Below are 19,764 nucleotides of genomic sequence, written 5' to 3'. Positions count from 1 at the left end.
ATAAAGGAACAAAGCCAATAAGCAAAAACGACAACACATGTAGAGTCTCCCACGTTGCGCCTGCTTTTCTTGGGCTAGTCTGCTGACAAGTTAATCAAGCTGCCTTGCCAAAAGATGGAATTGTGAATTCAGGTGATCCGTGATTAAATGTATTTCATATTTTATATTCTACAATACAATCCCGTTATGTTGATTAGTATAGGTGTGACCAGGGGAGAGCATGGCCCGGTTCGGCTCGGTTTCGGGATAAAACCGGAACCGCAACTATATATCTCCGGTTTTAAAAATCGAAAACCGCAACCGCCGGTTCGGGTTCGGTTTCGGTTTAAAAACTCCCGGTTCGGTTATAATCGGTTCGGTTTCGGTTATAAAACCGATAAATTTATAAAATATACAAATAGATGTTTGGTATGTTTATAAAATATAATTTTATAAATTATTTTAAAAATAAATCACAAATGATTTTTTTAAAATATGTGTTAAGTAAAATAAAAAAATTATATACAAATAGATAGGATGAACGGAATATTAGATATTTAAAATTTGTAAGCAACTCGGTGTATAGACATTAAAAGTTTTGTAAGCAACTATAATGATTAGCCAACAATTAATAAATCTATTATCATCGAAATTCTTATTATAAATTTTATTATCGTGGAAATTATTATATAATTTAGTTTCATGATAGACGAAGTGAAAATTTCTTGCATAACTAATATTCACTTGAAATATTGTCCAAATGAAGAAAATTTTATATATTTCATAATTTTATTTATCACAAATAAAAAAATAGTGATTTTTTTTTACCTTTTGCCATCTTTGAAGGTTGCATGCATATGTTGGGTTTCTCTCCTTGCTTTTCATATCTAATAATTACACTCTAATAATTACACCGACACTTTTTAAATATATAATAATTTTTTATTTTCAGCAAAATTTACTGTTAGCATCGTCCGGAAAAAACACCGTTGATAATATGTTATGTTATGGATTCGGACCCACACCAAAAATATCTTAATCTATATCATATGATCACTTGATTTTTTTCGCACACTTCCAAAGTCCTATAGCTGAAACTAATATTTTGAATTGTTTTTACGAATTTTCTATGGTGTGTTCATGAGCACACAATAATCAATAACTCTAATAAAAATACTAACGCAGCGGACATAGATTTAATGCCAGCTATAAATTGTTGGGTGTTTTTTGTACTAGGATGTACAGAATTAAAGAGGGCACCAGGTGTCACACTTTCACTTCACCTCTTAAATTCTCTCGGGTCGCCATTTCTACTACCCACTTTTGCAGCAAATTACCCCGTTTTACGGACAACGGTGCCGCCCGTTCCGTTGGAACGGAGGACTCTCGAGGTGCGTACTTATATTACTCCACAGAACCTCGACAAAATACCTCGGTCCAAAATAAGTTGCTGCACATAATTTAAGATGCAGGAAAAATATATTTCTAAATATTATTTTTCAACTTTTTTCTGAATAAAAGTTTAATAACTGTATTTTTATTGCTAAAAGAAAATTTAGAAAATAATGTGTAAAAATATGTTTTTCTTACTCCTTAAGTCAAAGTGATACATATTTGGGGACTCCCTTAAGTTAAAGTGACACGTATTTGCGGACGGAGGAGTAATTAATAGGATTTGGTTGATGACTTTAAAATCAAGTTAGGTGCTGGGTGGACAAATCAATAAACTTCCTTTATTGTTTGTATTTATGTACGAGTGTATTTTAAATAAATAAACAAACTCGCAAAAGGGACAATATAGTTTATGCTAATTATCTTTTGATAATTCACAATTACATGTGATTATTAAATTTTGCTCGGATATACCTCACAAAAGAATGCTTAAATTACATAGCAATAGTCATTAGGTGGGATAAAATGTTTAATATTTATAACTTATTTGATATAAAAGTTATTAATATAATAAATAAATTATTATAAATTATCTTTTAAAATGGTCTGTTGCATTTTCATAAATTCAAGTTTCAAAAATAAAAAATAGTATATTACAAAAAAGATAGGACTTTCAACTTATAGATCCCGACTTTTAAACCGTTGAATTCAAGTTTTCTTGAACCCTTTTTTATCCAATGAACTCCTGATATCCAAGGAGGGTATGATATACAAAAAAGGCATGAACTTGTGAAAAAAAAGAGTGTAGTTCGATAATTTTTTTCTTTCAAGATATTTAAACTTTTCAAAACTCTACTACTTTTAGATTTATCATAAACTTATTGATAAATTAGAATTTTTAAATCAAGAATATAATAAATGAATTAATATAATATTTTAACAAATTAGTCAAGAATAATCAATTTATTAAATAAATTGAAATTTTTTTAAACCCGGCTGACGACGAGAGGTATAATTGATTTGATTCTGATCAACTTTTGCTGTTTTAGTATAGCAGAAAATCTAGGGAGTTGGTAGCAATGATCTATACAGATAAGAAGAGATCAATTTTGACTTCTGACTATTATTAGTTTGTATGATTATTACCGAATATACCAAACTGATGTATAATTATAATAAAAAATTAAAAAGTCTACATGATTACTGGCAGGATAATACCTGGTCATAATTAAGTAATCCACTAGTCCATTCTTTTTATATTGATTCGATGTATTTAACTCAAATTTATAAATATTTGTTATATTTAATCAATTATTTTGCTCACATTCAACTTAAACGAAAATATTTGAGATTCAAACTTACTCGTTTTTCGTATAATTTAAATTTAAATAATTGTGATTCAAATTTACTAGCATGTCATATAATCGAAAATTATATTTAAATCTAACGAATAAAATTCGAATTATTCGAATTTATGATTATGCTTCCTGGGCCAGACCCTGCTAAGTGCGATTTACTTTGGTTCAATTGGTTTGCAGGCTATTACGTGAGTTCGTGGTTTAACAGTGAGCACCAGGGGAGCGGTCACGGGTTCCTCCGTTAATTAAAAAAAATCATACTGAAAAACAGAACGAAGGAAGAAATAGAGAGGCAAGTCCAAAATTACACGGCTACACGTCTACTCTAGTAAAAACGGACCCAGTCCAATTCTTACAAGTATCATTTCGACAAAAATAAATAGCACACACTTTTTTCCATATGCACACAGCACACATAGTTCCATACATATTAATGTGTATATAGTTTCCTCCCAAGTATTTCACTCAGGTTTGTAACATCTTCTTCATTGATTTCAATTCCAGTAGTACTCCTTTGCATGATTAATAGAGTATGAGCTGCCCTTTCTCTTGATTTCTTGATTTTTTTGGTTATATGGGGTAATTTGTTTTGGCCTTTTGGGCGTTATTATTGCAAGTTTTTGATGGGTTTTTTGTAACTTGGTCTTTTCTTGGATCTTGACTAGTTAATGTGATCAAATTGATGAAAAAATATATGGGTATAGTTCATTTTGAGTTCTTGGTGTGTAAAGATTGTTGCTTTAATGGTGTTTATGTTTTATCATTGTAATTGAGGACTGGATGTTGAATTAGTTTCTCGGGGTTATTTGAATTTTCTTTGTTTGGGACTTTGAGATTTTTAATTGTTATTATTCCACTTGCTATAGGGCCCATTCTGGCCAATTTGGTTTGTTATGTTTTTGTTTAGTTCTGTTAGTTCTTTTGACCTTTTCTTAAATATCAGCTTTGGGTTGTATGTAAATGTTTTGAAATTTGATTCTGCAGGTTACTTCAAATTTGCAACAAAAACAGGACCTTCTTGATCAATTGGTTGAAAGTTTAAATTTTGTTGTTTATTTTAGCATCTCATCTACAAATGCAAAGTCTGAATAGATCAAGAACACAGTCGAGGGCTACTCGGTCTGTGTCTTTAGGAGGTAAAATCATCATTTCAATTTTAACAAATGAGCCAGATGATTGAATTTATATTAATTAGGATTGTCAGCCATCAAGTGTTCCAATTTTTAGTGTTTTCAGAAATGAATTGCTTTTTTCTTCATTGCAGGCATGGACTTTGCAGAACCTAAGAAGAAGCATAATTATGTAGGAAAGATTCTTTTAACAGCAGTTTTAACTGCACTATGCATCCTCATGCTTAAACAATCTCCAAATTTCAGCACACCAAGCGCGGTAAGTTTAGCACTCATCAATATATGATTTTATTATTTGTAAATGTGATAATCTTTGATTGATGGAAGAATTGAAAGCCTGTTCCACTTTGAAGAATTTGAATTTACCTGCTTTTATATGCATAAGGTGTTGATTTTTTTATGACCTGAGATATTGTATGACAGTTTATATCTAGAACGATTGTTGAGTGAAAATGAAGTAAAAGTAATATTATGTGATTAAAGGAAATGTATGTATGAAGATGATTATGCAAGAAATGTAAGATAAATGGGCAACTTATTTTTCCGGAGCATGGAGAGTGACGGAGAAGACGAATCTGATTTAAAGTAGAAGAACCCGGCAGGTGAAGAGGGTTTAGAAAAGAGAGGGAGGGAAATAATGACAAGACATCCAATTACCCCAAATATTTCTATATAATTATCTATTTATTACAGTGAGCATACTTTGAAAAATTAATATAACCTGAATATTTTATATATTTGTGCTATAACAATGTGTGTGCGTTGGTTAATATTTCGACTAGGATAAACTCTTAAAAAGTTAAAGTAGTGCGTTTTGATAACATTTACTTGGTCATTCTGATATAGACAAGGCGATGCTTAAGAATGGGACTTTTAAATAATCATCAAGTGCTGTTATTTGTGTTTTTACCGGTGCCATGTGTGCATCGTTTTATTTGTATTTTAAAGTAGTTTTAGATCATTTTGTGAAAATAATTTAATGTTATTTTTGAAGTTTTTTTATTTTTCCTATCATGCTTTTGACTTGCTTTGTTTCCTGTTCCCTTTGTTCTTCTCCAAAGTTCTCTCACCGTGAAGCAGGAGTTACACATGTTTTAGTAACAGGAGGGGCTGGTTATATTGGTTCTCATGCTGCATTACGGCTTTTGAAAGATTCATATCGTGTAACTATTGTGGTATGTTTCTTTCTATCTTGGACCAAGTTTTCGTGAAGATATCCAGCTTGTCATAAAAGTTATCATTCCTTTCCAACAGGACAATCTCTCTAGAGGAAATCTAGGTGCTGTCAAAGTTCTACAGGAATTATATCCAGAACCTGGAAGGCTTCAATTCATCTATGCTGATTTGGGGGATGCAAAATCTGTATCCTGAACATTACACATTGTGTGTAGATACTAATTTCCATTTAATTGCTTAAATATGACCTATATTTCTTGTTTCCTTGACTGATATGTCAGGTAAGCAGAATATTTTCAGAAAATGCATTTGATGCTGTGATGCACTTTGCGGCTGTAGCATATGTTGGAGAGAGTACCCTTGATCCTCTTAAGTAAGTTACTTTTATGTTCCTATTACTCTCGCACGCAATTATAATTAAGAAGACACATAGTCTGCTATCAAAGCACTTCATTAAAGTATTATCACTTTGTTTGCACAATTGCACTTCATTCTTCCGGCTTATGGTTAAGAAGACAGACTCATACCTTGTCAAGTTGATACATTATATTAATCATTAATATATCTCCTCTTAGTCCTGATCAATTAAACTTTTAAATATATGAGAATCAAGGGGTGACCAAGCCATGACACGATGACAAAGGTGCTCTGTTTAGAGTTCTATTCTCACCTCTCCGATGTCAACTACCAGAAAATATTAAATTTATAAACCTGTAAAAGTACCCGAAGACCGAAGTCTACTAGGAAGTAGGAACGATACTTACAATTCCTAAGCTCAACTTTTTGATCTCAGTTCAATTTTAATGTGAAAGAGACAATCTAGATTATATAATTAAGATATGTGATGGAATTTAGTTTATCTTTTATTGTTAGAGCGTGATATTTTTCATTTCCCTTCATATATGTGAACTTGGGTTATCAAAATTGCTGTGCCAGCATCTCTTTCCTACCTCATTGCTAATCTTAATTAATGGAACATTGCAGGTATTATCACAATATTACTTCAAATACGCTGGTTGTGTTAGAGGCTATGGCATCTCATAACGTGAAGACTCTGATATATTCAAGCACATGTGCTACTTATGGGGAACCTGAAAAGATGCCAATTACCGAAGAAACTCCTCAGGTAATTGTAACAACCAATTCTTTACATATTACAACGTCATGGTTTATTCTTGCATATGAAGCAGTAAATGTTTTGATGTGGTGACCTGCTGTGCAACATCCTACCTATTTGGAAATGTATGACTAAACAAGCCCGCTTGTACTGTTTTATGTGCAGGTTCCAATCAATCCATATGGAAAAGCCAAAAAGATGGCAGAAGATATCATTTTGGATTTCCATAAAAACTCGAACATGGCTGTCATGATCCTAAGGTAGAAATTCTAATACATTATTGGTCATTTTATCTGTTACCTTGGTCAATATATATCCACTATAGTAGTTTACCTATCAGACTATAGTAGTTTTCCTATCAGACTAATGACTAATCATTGTAATGTATACATATCAGATACTTTAATGTAATTGGTTCAGATCCGGAGGGAAGGCTTGGAGAAGCTCCCAGACCAGAGCTACGCGAGCATGGACGGATATCTGGAGCTTGCTTTGATGCAGCTCGGGGAATCATTGACGGGCTTAAGGTACTTTATTTTGCATCATTTTCTCTGTTTCTTGATTCTGTCATTCTTGCTTGTCTCAAATTTGCAGTCGACTTGCTTACTGAAAGTGCAGCACAGTTGAATAGTTATAGACTTGTAGTCCATGTAGAACAGTCTGTAAGATGAAAGTCATATTACCACCTACCTTCTGATTTTTATTTTTTTTTATTGGGGGGGGGGGGGGGGGGGGGGCAATGGCATTTCTTTGCCCTTCTGATGCAAACTTGCTTTTGCTTTTAAACATAGTTTCACAGTTTTCAACAAAAAAAAAGAAAAAAGAATTTTCAACATATTTCGAGACTATATCCGATTTACTTCCACAAGCCAGGGGCGAGGGGGCCCAATATCTCTAATCCCCTGGATTAGTGGAGCAAGTTCTGTGTGCTTTTGAATCTCCTTATCCTTCTTTCAGTTGACATATATTGAGTATGTGGTTTATTATTATCTTTGTATAAGCACTAATTGTTATCATTTCCATGCAGGTTCGCGGAACAGATTATAAAACTGCAGATGGCACGTGCATAAGGGACTACATTGATGTAACCGATCTGGTTGATGCTCATGTGAAAGCCCTTGAGAAGGCAAACCCCGGGACTGTAGGAATCTATAATGTTGGAACCGGGCGAGGTATATATTTCATTTTTTTTTATCATGCGGAACAGTAAATATAATTCAAATAATTTTGAAATACCACAAAATCAACCAAAATGTCCCCAAAACCACAATCAATATAAATGACCCAAATTACCTTGGTGGGTATTCATTTTCATTTTTCAACATGCCAATGAGCTGAAAAGAGGTTATGCACATATTTAAGTTTTAATTGCGTATGAAGGATCTTTGATAAGCCTATTTAGAAATAGGCATGTCCAACATGCTGATCCTTTTTTTCCCCAAACATGCATGCAATTCTAAGAGGTATAAATTACATGCATATCACCAGGAGATTTCAGAAGGTATCTCTCAGATATGCTTTACACTCTCGCCCATAGAAAATTATACACATTCTGAGATTTGATCCCACATGGTAAAATGGGCCGCAATTTTAATTTGTGATATTTTGGATAGACATTTCTTAAAGTGCAACGTGCAGGGTTAACCTTATAAATTTTCATATGTGAATGAGATAGTGTCACTAGTTTGTCATATATGTAGCACTCCAGTGATGTTGAATGCCATTTGTATACTGGTTTTAACCTTGTCATCGGACATCCTCGTTCAGGCAGATCAGTAAAAGAATTTGTTGAGGCTTGTAAGAAGGCAACAGGAGTATCTGTCAAAGTTGACTTCCTTGAGAGGCGACCTGGTGACTATGCCGAAGTGTTGGCAGACCCAACAAAAATTTTACGCGAACTAAATTGGACCGCGAAATACACTGATCTTCAAGAAAGTCTGCAGGTGGCCTGGAGATGGCAGAAGTCACATCTGAATGGTTATGGTCCAGCGTTATTATCATCAGTATAAACTAGCCAAGTGGAATTATAGGGTTTTTGGTATAAATTCCATATACATGCATTAAGTTATCAGTATTATCATCGTTATACGAGTTAGATTGTTAGTTTAGGCCTTTGTTCTACATGTATTCGAGACTAATAATGAGCTTTATATATATATAATAAAATTATTAGGCCGGCCTTGGAGTGAAGGCATTTGGTTTATGATTAGCAGATAAGGAGAATCGTAATCTTAAACTTATGTGATGATGTTTGGATTAGTACTTTTTGTTCAACAAAAATCTCCCAAATTGTTGATGGTATACAGCCAAATTTTTACACAGATCTAAAAGCCAGATATGATTTTTTTTTTAATTAAAGCAAGGTGTATTGAGGAATGTCATGATTCAAAATCAAAGTGAAAGGTGATGCTCTTGAATTTCTTATTTGTGGGGAAAACAGGTTCCTTTTAACGGCTATGTTATAAAATAACAAAATTGGCCTACCTGGACTATCCAAATCATGTCAGGCCCACTCATTTGTAAAAGTGTCTGTATGAGTCGGTGTGACCCGTGACAAAAATCGATTTTTCCATGACCGTTTGATATAAAATTTGTGAGGGTTGTTTGACATATATTGGGGCCGTTTGGGTTAGCTTAAAAGAAGTGATTTTCTGCTTAAATCAAAGAAATGGAGTAGAAATGAGAAGTAAATAAGTTAATAAAGTGTTTGGAAAAGAAGCAGAAGCTCTGAGAGAGAAGATAGAATTCTCAGCTTCTTAAAAGTGCTTCTGCTTATTTACACAAACGGGTCAAGAAAAATAAAAGTTAGAAGCAGGAGCTGATTCTTGAAACCAAACAGACCCATTGTGTCTGCTACATAATTGAGAAAAAATTTGATAAGATAATTTGAAATACTCAATACTAAAAAATACGGTAATCATAATCTCGAAAATATGACGTGGCAATTCAATGATGGTTTCGTGGTCGTTCTCGTTCCCCTGATTCTGCTAAATTTGCTGCCACACATGATAGTGCTTTACATGATTGCTGGGCCCGATATTATACAGCGCACTCGTTAGCGACTAATATTGCAATTAGTAGTTATATTTCCTTTATTTTTTAATTGTGTGTGCATGTTTTTTTATTTTATCTCCGGCAAATTTCTTTGCGAGATATGGAGGTCAATGTGAAACATCTGCATACTTTTATAGCATATCTATTTCAATCATTACCGTCCCTGCAGAACCATTATCTTTTTGAGGTGAGATTAATAATTTGAAATATAATATATTTAAATAGCCATTAATTTCCTTAAAAAAAAAATAGTCATTAATTATTTAAGAATTAAGATGATTAAACAAAAAAAAAAGAATATCATTTTTGAATTATACACGTGGATAAATGCTGGAATTTACGAAATCAGCTTCTTTTTCCTTTACTTGAATAAGAGAATGATGATGGGGCCATTTAAATACTCTTTCGGCCCTTGTATACTCACCTTTACATGCTTTCTCAACGTCCCAATTATTATCAAACTATGAATACACGTATTTCTTTCTGCCATATTCATAAAAGATCTCTGTAGAAAAATGATTATATATACGTGAAAAACGGGTTCCGAGTACCTTTTCGAGAATATCATCTTTTTTCTTTTTTTTTGACAAATATGGTTTATAGCCTGTTTTATGAAACTCTCGGGGTGTGAGCCAGGATCGAACCCAGGACCTGGGACGACAGAGGATAACCTCTTTACCACTGAGTTATCCAAACCGTGCTCAAGAATATCATCTTAATATTTTTATATTTTGAAAAAATGTTCATTATCTGATGATCCGAATTTGAGAAATTTCCAACTATGGTTCAAGGCAACCCACTTATACATTGACATTTGACCCCATGGCTCTAAAGACTACAAATCCTTCCATCCATCTTGTTAATCTTTTGTAAGGTGCTTTTCCGATTCAGATTTTTAGAATTTAATTGATTGTTATAATATTTTTAAGATATAAAATTAATATATTAACTATTAATCTATTATTACAACATTAATATCCGATTTTTAATCCGATTGATACCCAATAACTCGATTAATCCCGATCCCTATTTAAAGGTCCATAACTTGACCAGCTTACTTTCTTGATATATTGCCCATGTTTGGAAAATTTTCTTTTCAAAATTGAGGGCTTATTTTACTAAACAAATATAATTTTTTATAATATATTTGGATATAGATGTTAAACAAGTGTTTTATATTCGTTTTTTAACAAAAAAAATAAAAATTTATGTACTTTTTTTCAGAAATAAGAGCGAGACAAGCCCATTGTTTCTCCGTATAAGGTGAACATTTTTTAAATTAAAAGAATCGAACTCATGAACAATGCAATTATGCACCAACTCCACTTCTAAAATCAAACTTATTTGAATTATATTTTAATGCACACCCACTCCAGATTCTTGACATAAGCAAGCTTGCACCACTCACTAGTATACCAAAGATAAGATTTATGTGTATCCAACATGTATCTTAACACACTAGTACAGTTCCACATTAGGACATAGTAACAACATGACTTGTTATATTCCGTGTCTATTTTATTACTCCCTCCGTTTCTATTTTCTTTTCCTGTTTGTGATGTCGGTACTGTTCATAACATCAGACAAATTACTAATTTACATCTAATCTATAAAATTAAATATAGTCATGAGTGATCTTGTTAGATTCGTATTCACGAGTACTTTAATACGGTGAAATTTTCATATTTAATGCTACTACGAAATAAAAGATATGAACGATCAAAAATGTGTGTTGGCAAACGTAAAAAGTACAAACAGGAAAACTATTCAGAGACGGAGGGAGTACAAATCTCAATAACTTACAAGAGCAACACGACACTACTTTTGTACACAGAATGCAAGTGCAAATGCTATCCACATCAGTCAAGAATAACAGTGAGTGTAGTGCCAAAAGCCTAACGTTATGATTTCTTAGCTCTTTTCCTATTATTCTAAACGTTCATGTGCACACCACCCAAGAAAAAGTGCCATTTGCTTCACTCTAATTCTCCTTTCTCCAGCTATATACTTGAGTCTTAAACAGACCCTCGTTCTTGTTATGTGCAGTGATCTAACACAAGGGTTCTTTTTATTTCTTCAAGTTTTTTAAGTTTTTATAAGTTTTAAGTGGCTTAAGTGCTTGTTTTGCCCCCATTTTAGCTAGGTTTAGTGGGGGGTTTCTGCATTTTTGTAATGCTTGTGGGTATTTGAGGAATTTTAGAAATGGTGGAAGGTGGAGATTTTTATAGGAGTTGAGATTTTTTGATTTTTATGTGTTTTTTGGTTTTTGGGAAATTTGGTTAGTTTCTTGAAAATGGAGGGATTTTATGGGGTGCAATTGATGGTTGTGATCTTGTTGGGGTTTTCATTGGGGTGGAGTTGGTGTCAAGATGAGGATTATTCAAATGTTAGTGCTGTGTATATTGTGACTTTGAAGCAAGCTCCTGTGGTTCATCTCAATGAGGAATTGATTGTCAAGAGTAAACATCAGAAGCCAAGTAGTTCTAGAAATAAGAACAGATTGGATAAGCCATTGCCAAGGTATGATTTTCTTTATTCTTTAATTTTAAATTTTGTGGTGAATTTGATTGGTTGCATTGGCATATGTACTCAAGCAACTGTGGTTAATTGATTTGTTTGCTATTTGCTACATGATTGTTCTGCATTTTATTTTCTCTCTTTTGGAGGTTAGCTTTTTGTAATATATGCGGAATACTGACTGTTTAATCTTGCTGTAGTTGAATTAGAGTTTTCACATTCAAGTTAAGGTTCTGTATGTCCTGAGTTGTGTACTTTCTTAGGAAAAGCCTTGTCTTTATTGTTCACTTGTGGAATGGAAAACTAACCTTTTGCACCTGATGTTGGAGTACTCCACATTATTTCAGTTTTGGCTATTCATTTAACTTAGAAGTTTCATAGCTCCTAAAGACACCTGAACGCCCTTTTGGCATATAATTTCTATTGACGAGCACCTCCTTAGTTTAGCTTCAGCAGCTGAATTTGAGGGAAATTCAATTTATATGGATAACAAAAAAGAATAATGGTCAAGGATAGAGAGAGAAACAGACAGAAAAATTAACGGAAGTTCATGGAGTATCTGATTATGAAATAAGAAACCTTTAATTTGATACTATGTTCCAAAAAGTTTCACTTCTTATGGTCATGGTTCGGTCAATGTAGGTCTAATATGGAGGTGGGTAGGTTTAGTTTTTTCTGGTTTTGAAGCAGTTGACTTCATATTATATTAGGAAGGCAAACATATTAATTTTTAAAGGTGAAGAAAAAAAATGTAATTAAGATACAGGTATACAACTAAGTTTTTGTAGTTGACAGCGATTAGAATGCTTTGGTGAGTGGTTAGGCTGTTGGGGAATTTATTGGAAAGAATCATGTTTGTAAATTGAAGTTTGTTCATATTAGTAGTTGCATTTTAATTCCCGCTAGATTTTGAATTCCTCTCTCACTCAGCAAGTCCAATGGTTGTGCTAAAATAGATGGGAGCTATTGCTTCCTGTTTAATGGGTTTCGGCACTCGTGTTAATAATGCTGGTTTTAACATAATGTTCCACTATAGTAAGTAGTATATATTTTATTCATTTTACAATCTTTTTGGTCCCTTTAGCATTGTTTCATTTTCCAACCTTAGATTCATTGTATCCATTTTTTGCAATCATGTACTCAACTTGAGGTAATATGGCAAGGCATTACTTTTTAAATGCCTTTTCTAAAATCACCTATCATTAGTTATTATGTTCTATTTATTTTAATGATTATGTTTCACTTTCATGTTGTTGTTAATTTTCTACCTCTAACTTCTTTTCTTAATATTTTCTACATTGTCTTGCTAGTATTTGGAATTTACGTATGCATTACTTTCTAAAAAAATTTATTTGATTCAGAAATATCTCAGGAACTGATCGGTATCATGGACATAATATTGCACGATTTCATGATGCTATATTGAGAAAGGTTTTAAAAGGGGAAAAGTATCTAAAACTCTACAGCTATCGCTATTTGATTAACGGCTTTGCTGTTCTGGTTACCCCCGTGCAGGTAAATCTAAATGTGCAGTCTGCTTTCATTTTATACACCATTATATTATGATGATCACTTCATGATGGTCTATTGAGAGATTAATGTTTCTACTTTTTTCTATTAAATTTTTGTCATACTTGCATTATATGTATCTTGTAGTAATTCTGGTAAAATTTGAAGGTAGCTAAGCTGTCAATGAGGAAAGAAGTGGCAAATGTCATATTGGATTTCTCAGTAAGGACTGCAACCACACACACTCCACAATTTTTGGGGCTACCACAAGGGGCATGGCCCCAGGAGGGTGGATTCGATACTGCCGGAGAAGGAATAGTAATCGGGTTTATTGACACTGGAATTGATCCCACACACCCCAGCTTCTCTGATGATGTTGCCGAGAATACATATCCTGTTCCAGAGCGCTTTTCTGGCATCTGTGAAGTTACTAGGGACTTCCCATCTGGTTCATGCAACAGAAAGCTTATTGGTGCTCGCCATTTTGCTGCATCTGCTATAACACGAGGAATATTCAATGCTACTCAGGATTATGCATCACCTTTTGATGGTGATGGCCATGGAACGTGAGTATTTTATTTACTGAAAAATATTTTGAATTAAGCTGGTGTTGCTATATGATTCACAGTTTGTCTTCTGGTTAGGGTTTTTTTGTTAATTTATCATTTTTGTTTGTTTCCATGACTAGGATTACATTGATAACATAATCATCACCTAAATAATGCAATAAAATCTCAGAACAATAAACTAGAAATATTATATAACAAACTAGACAGGATCAGATCTGGTGGCACCTGTGAATCAACTTTGCATATAAAATTTTGTCTCACCAGATAACAACTTGATGCATTTTTTTACGCCCCATGGGGCATGGTATCTTATTATTTTTTTTACTGTGTGTGTAGAATTTTATTTATCAATTTATTGATTACCCATTAGCTGACTTTTGGTCCATGCCCTCAGTATAGTTCCTGGCATATGATCATATAAAGATTAAGTTGTTGCCTGTATGCTTGTTTGAATATGCAGAAATTTGGAGTCTGTTGTGTAATTTTGTTTTGTGTTTGGTAGTACTAGATTCCAGTACATATTTTAAACTTATATTCATTACAGTAAGTGAATACTGATTGAAGTATAAAAGGCCATAAGCTGTCCCAGTGCGCCAATTACTTAAGAAAAACATAAAGCTGTCAGTATCTTATTGGTCTAAAATTATGCAGAAATATTTAATGTCTGCTGTTTTATATATAAATAACAGGCACACAGCTTCCACTGCAGCTGGTAACCATGGGATACCCGTGGTAGTAGCTGGACATCACTTTGGCAATGCCAGTGGGATGGCTCCTCGTTCACAGTAAGCTATATATACTTTTTCTTTCTTCTGTTTCTTCCTGTAACACGTCAGAACTTAAGCATCCATTTCCCTGATTTGGACAACTCAAGTAATCATACTTGTAGTCGTAATAATTACTTCAACTCTATTTTTTCTACTATCCACTAGCATTGCTGTTTACAAGGCGCTGTATAAGAGCTTTGGAGGGTTCGCTGCAGATGTTGTTGCTGCCATAGACCAGGTACCGTTCAATTTTTGCAAATTCCTGGTTCACTTCAAACTTCTACTCTAATCTCCATGGGTTCTGTAAATACAAGTGTCTGTTTTTTCTTGATCCATATTTTCAAATGGATAAACATGTTCCTGCTGATTCCTGATTTTGGCAAATGAATGGTTCATGTCTAAACAGGTTAATGACAGACTTCTGGTCATATCTCCATGGGTTCTGTAAATATTACCTTCTGTTCTTTCTTGACCGTATAATTGTATTTTTTATGTGTGGATAAACATGTTCTTGCTAATCTCCTATATTTGCTAATTCATGGTTCATGTTTAAACAAGTTGATGACAGACTTCTACACAGATCACCACTGGTTTTGTTAAAATAACTGTTTTTTCCCTTATAGTTGTATTTTTACACGTTAACAGGCCTGTTCCAGCTACTTTTCTAGTATAAAATTTGTTTACTTGGAGTAATTTTTTTGTGAAATGGCGTCTCTAGTCCCCTGTTTTTTCCCTTATAGTTGTATTTTTACACGTTAACAGGCCTGTTCCAGCTACTTACTAGTTTTAAATTTGTTTACTTGGAGTAATTTTTTTATGAAATGGCGTCTCTAGTCCGCTGTTTTTTCCCTTATAGTTGTATTTTTACGCGTTAACAGGCCTGTTCCAGCTACTTTCCTAGTTCAAAATTTGTTTACTTGGAGTAATTTTTCTATGAAATGGCGTCTCTAGTGCCCCCCCCCCACCCCACACACACACACATGTTAGGGATAAAATACGAGATTCAAATTCTAATGCAAAGCAGACACACGACAATATATTTGACGTGGAAAACCCACGTCCCAACTTGTATTATTAATCAAAACCATTATCAATAATACAATCAACCAAACTTATATACTCAAGCCTACTACTCAAGTATCCGCCCGCAAGCGATACCTAAGTCTACATCTTGAGCACACCTATCAAACACAATATGACTATGTATATATAGCCATCTTAAACTAGACAAATCAGAATCTAATTCTAAAACAGCTACACATAGTCCTAATCCAATTCTGATTTCCAACTCAAATCAGAATCCAATTCCAACTAGGTCTTCTATCTTTGTGACCAAGACATATCTTATAATAATTGTCTAAACATACAATTATTATCCTTATATATTTTAGATCACCAAAGTCCATGTTACCTTGTAATGGGCTGATACCTAACAATCCTCCCCTTCAGCCCAATACAATCAACAATCACGATCAAGACATCGACGTCCATCCGCCAATGCCTCCCCTCGAACAAGAATCTCCGCTTCTCGTTCTTCCAAACTTTAAGTATCACCAAATTTCACTTTAATGAACTCCCAACCACCGCTTTTATCAAAACAGTATATCCATCTACAAAATCACGTGCATCAACCACGAGTGCTCTTCCATCCATGAGTCACCCGATCCTTGCTTTCACAATCCTCCGGCCTCTAGAAGAACCATCCAATCTTCTTCCATATTGAGTCCATCATGATTGATCCACGGTGCAAGTCAACCGTCATACCGCACGTAATTTTGTCTCTTTCCACTTTCGCAGCTTCTTGCTAGCAAAACCTACATCGTACTTTACATTTTCCATTGAATCCCGAATTTTTCTCCAACCTCGTCTATCATGATCCTGACCTCGGCTCTTGATACCACTTGTTAAGGATAAAATACGAGATTCAAATTCTAATGCAAAGCAGACACACAACAATATATTTGACGTGGAAAACCCACGTCCCAACTTGTATTATTAATCAAAACCATTATCAATAATACAATCAACCAAACTTGGATACTCAAGCCTACTACTCAAGTATCCGCCCGCAAGCGATACCTAAGTCTACATCTTGAGCACACCTATCAAACACAATATGACTATGTATATATAGCCATCTTAAACTAGACAAATCAGAATCTAATTCTAAAACAGCTACACATAGTCCTAATCCAATTCTGATTTCCAACTCAAATCAGAATCCAATTCCAACTAGGTCTTCTATCTTTGTGACCAAGACATATCTTATAATAATTGTCTAAACATACAATTATTATCCTTATATATTTTGGATCACCAAAGTCCATGTTACCTTGTAATGGGCTGATACCTAACAACACACACACAAAACCCCCATCAGCCAACTGCCATGTTACAACCCTAAATACTGTCAGAGCTTGAGCAAAAGACCATACTATATATTGTATTATTATTTTATATACCTTCTCTTGTTTATTCTACCTCTTTCCTAAGCTACATAGTGTACATTCATTTTTTCACTTGTTTATAAAGTACATTTTTGGCTAAATCATCTTGTGCACTCACAGGCAGCTCAGGATGGTGTAGACATAATAAGCTTGTCAATCACTCCCAACCGTCGCCCTCCTGGCATTGCAACTTTTTTCAATCCAATAGACATGGCGTTACTGTCAGCAGTAAAAGCTGGCGTTTTTGTTGTACAAGCAGCAGGAAATACTGGACCTTCGCCTAAGAGTATATCTTCTTTCAGTCCATGGATCTACACTGTTGGTGCTGCTGCCCATGACAGGGTCTACAGTAATTCTATTATACTTGGAAATAACATTACCATTGCTGGAGTTGGACTTGCACGTAAGATTATACTTCTCCCTGACTAGCTAAAAAATTTCTCTTTTGGTGATGTAGCATCCAAGGATTTAGCAAATAAAAGATGCAGACATAGTATTATTTTAACTAACAGTGTCTTGTGCTGAATAACAAGATTCCAAAAGCTGTTCAACAGTGGTCCTATTACTATCATCATCTTTCTTAAGATGACACTTAGTCCACATTATTTAGCTATCGATATTCTTCATGTTTCCGAAGAAGAGAACGATTAATTGAGTTGTGTTTATTTGTTCTTTCTCAGCTGGGACAGATAACAATACAATGTACACAATGGTTTCTGCTATTCATGCTCTCAATACCACAACAGCTGCAGATGATATGTATGCGGGTGAATGTCAGGACTCCGCTAGTTTGAATCAAGATATTATACAAGGGAATCTCTTAATCTGCAGCTATTCAATCCGTTTTGTGCTGGGGCTGTCTACAATCAAACAAGCGTTAGAAACGGCAAACAACCTCAATGCGACCGGTGTTGTTTTTTACATGGATCCTTTTGTCATTGGTTACCAGCTTAATCCAATACCAATGGAATTTCCTGGAATTATAATTCCAACTCCCGACGACTCCAAGGTTGGTATTTCTTTGTGTGTGATTATATATTGAAGAGTTCATTCTTGTAGTCTTGCAGCTGTTTAAAATTTTTCTTTTATAACATTCCCCCAGTTAATTTAAACTTTGTTGAATATATTTAACATCCTATTTACCAATAATTTATTGGCAGATCTTACTGCGATACTACAATTCTTCTTTGGAGAGAGACGGGGATACAAATCAGATTGTTAAATTTGGAGCAGTTGCATGCATTACAGGTGGAGTAACAGCAAATTTCAGCAGTTCGGCTCCAAAAATCATGTATTATTCTGCTAGAGGACCAGATCCAGAAGACAGTTTTCTTGATGATGCGGACATACTAAAACCTAATTTGGTCGCACCAGGAAATTTTATCTGGGCTGCTTGGAGTTCTGGTGGCACTGACTCGGTTGAATTCCTAGGTAAGCTTACGACAAGCACTGTTAAAACACAGTTTATGAGTCCTCATTGACCCATCCACAAAACGAGGCACATGCTTACACGTTTTCATAAGAGTGCAACTTTTTCCTTTTAATATGACATGTTTTAAAATGTTGTCGAGTTACAAATCTACTTCGTCATCTAATTGCGAAATTCAGTATTATGTCACAAGTACTAAAGTAAACCGTGGGCAAGACATGAAAGCAAAAATGGTTGAAATTTTGTAAATTTTTTGAACATTTGTAGGACAGAGGGAGCAACCAATCTCATATAATTGTAGATATTCTAAACGCTGCTATAACTTTTGTAGGGGAGAACTTTGCAATGATGTCTGGGACAAGCATGGCTGCTCCTCATGTCACAGGCCTTGCAGCCTTGATTAAGAAGAAATATCCCAGCTTTAGTCCGTCAGCTATAGCATCAGCATTATCAACAACAGCTTCCTTGTCGGACAGGAATGGTGGGCCCATAATGGCCCAGCGAACATATGCCAACCCAGATATGAGCCAGTCCCCTGCCACACCATTCGACATGGGGAGTGGGTTTGTCAATGCAACTGCAGCGCTAAATCCTGGACTTATCTTTGATTTAGGTAGTATATCTGCTTCTGAATGCAATGGTTCAGCATTCCTGCGGAATATTTTGGCCCTCCTTCTAACTATTTATTTAAGTTCTAATTTTCACTTTCATATATTGCAGCTTACAATGATTATATGTCATTCCTATGCGGCATAAATGGGTCTGCACCAGTGGTTTTAAACTATACCGGGCAGAGCTGTGGTATGTCCACAACGACCAATGGGATAGACCTAAATTTGCCTTCAATCACCATCGCAAAACTCAACCAGTCTAGAATGGTCCAAAGAACAGTGATCAACATTGCCGGGGATGAGACTTACAGTGTTGGTTGGAGTGCTCCCTACGGAGCTTCTCTTAATGTGGAGCCTAGACATTTTTTCATTGCTAATGGAGGACGACAGGTTCTGACCGTGTACATTAACGCCACAATAAGCAGCACTGTTGCAAGCTTTGGAAGAATCGGACTCTTTGGTAATCAAGGGCACGTTGTTAACCTTCCTGTATCAGTCATCGGAAAAATTGCATATAACAGGACTAACAGCTAATATCTCTGCTGCTATGACTTCTTTGTTTTATAGTTATTCTAATCTTGCAAAGCATACTCTATTATTTATTCTTTGTTATGTAAATGGTGAGTGTAAGTTTGTGTAGATATAGCATATGATTAATAATGTAAGTTTAAGGTTTTATTGAAAATATATTGCTCAACTTTCATATTTA

At 34.5% G+C, this 19,764-nt stretch overlaps 2 protein-coding genes across 3 annotated transcripts; both read left to right on the top strand.

The window, feature by feature from the left end:
* Positions 1–3,060: 3,060 nt before the first annotated feature.
* LOC108206127 (UDP-arabinose 4-epimerase 1) lies at positions 3,061–8,355 on the top strand. Of its 2 annotated transcripts, none has more exons than XM_017376359.2 (11): positions 3,061–3,198; positions 3,714–3,865; positions 3,994–4,118; positions 4,921–5,034; positions 5,114–5,221; positions 5,317–5,408; positions 6,020–6,161; positions 6,318–6,412; positions 6,550–6,679; positions 7,180–7,324; positions 7,920–8,355. In XM_017376359.2, exons 2-11 carry the CDS (start codon positions 3,805–3,807, stop codon positions 8,159–8,161), a joined length of 1,254 nt encoding a protein of 417 aa, XP_017231848.1. In that variant the 5' UTR covers positions 3,061–3,198; positions 3,714–3,804; the 3' UTR covers positions 8,162–8,355. The 2 variants fall into 2 exon arrangements, with proteins under 2 accessions (XP_017231848.1, XP_017231928.1); XM_017376439.2 differs by having other exon boundaries at positions 3,196–3,259.
* Positions 8,356–11,062: 2,707 nt separating this feature from the next.
* LOC108204792 (subtilisin-like protease SBT2.3) lies at positions 11,063–19,764 on the top strand. Its single transcript, XM_017374407.2, has 10 exons — positions 11,063–11,726; positions 13,085–13,238; positions 13,401–13,798; positions 14,491–14,586; positions 14,734–14,806; positions 17,136–17,418; positions 17,696–18,024; positions 18,176–18,446; positions 18,776–19,057; positions 19,165–19,764. The coding sequence occupies exons 1-10, from the start codon at positions 11,500–11,502 to the stop codon at positions 19,587–19,589; spliced, it is 2,538 nt and encodes an 845-aa protein (XP_017229896.1). The 5' UTR covers positions 11,063–11,499; the 3' UTR covers positions 19,590–19,764.

This window comes from Daucus carota, chromosome 1 (genome assembly GCF_001625215.2).
Source record: "Daucus carota subsp. sativus chromosome 1, DH1 v3.0, whole genome shotgun sequence".
Classification (NCBI taxonomy): domain Eukaryota; kingdom Viridiplantae; phylum Streptophyta; class Magnoliopsida; order Apiales; family Apiaceae; genus Daucus; species Daucus carota.
The sequence above is the reverse complement of the archived record's forward strand: the minus strand, read 5'-3'. Positions and strand labels throughout refer to the sequence as shown.

Bases quoted from the DNA above. Each gene is read 5' to 3' on its own strand.
- LOC108206127 (XM_017376359.2), top strand. From the start codon at position 3,805: ATGCAAAGTCTGAATAGATCAAGAACACAGTCGAGGGCTACTCGGTCT. The intron at 5,409-6,019 runs GTAAGTTACTTT...GGAACATTGCAG, and splicing joins AGTACCCTTGATCCTCTTAA to GTATTATCACAATATTACTT. The intron at 6,162-6,317 runs GTAATTGTAACA...TTTTATGTGCAG, and splicing joins TTACCGAAGAAACTCCTCAG to GTTCCAATCAATCCATATGG.
- LOC108204792 (XM_017374407.2), top strand. From the start codon at position 11,500: ATGGAGGGATTTTATGGGGTGCAATTGATGGTTGTGATCTTGTTGGGG. The intron at 14,807-17,135 runs GTACCGTTCAAT...GTGCACTCACAG, and splicing joins TTGTTGCTGCCATAGACCAG to GCAGCTCAGGATGGTGTAGA. The intron at 19,058-19,164 runs GTAGTATATCTG...CATATATTGCAG, and splicing joins TGGACTTATCTTTGATTTAG to CTTACAATGATTATATGTCA.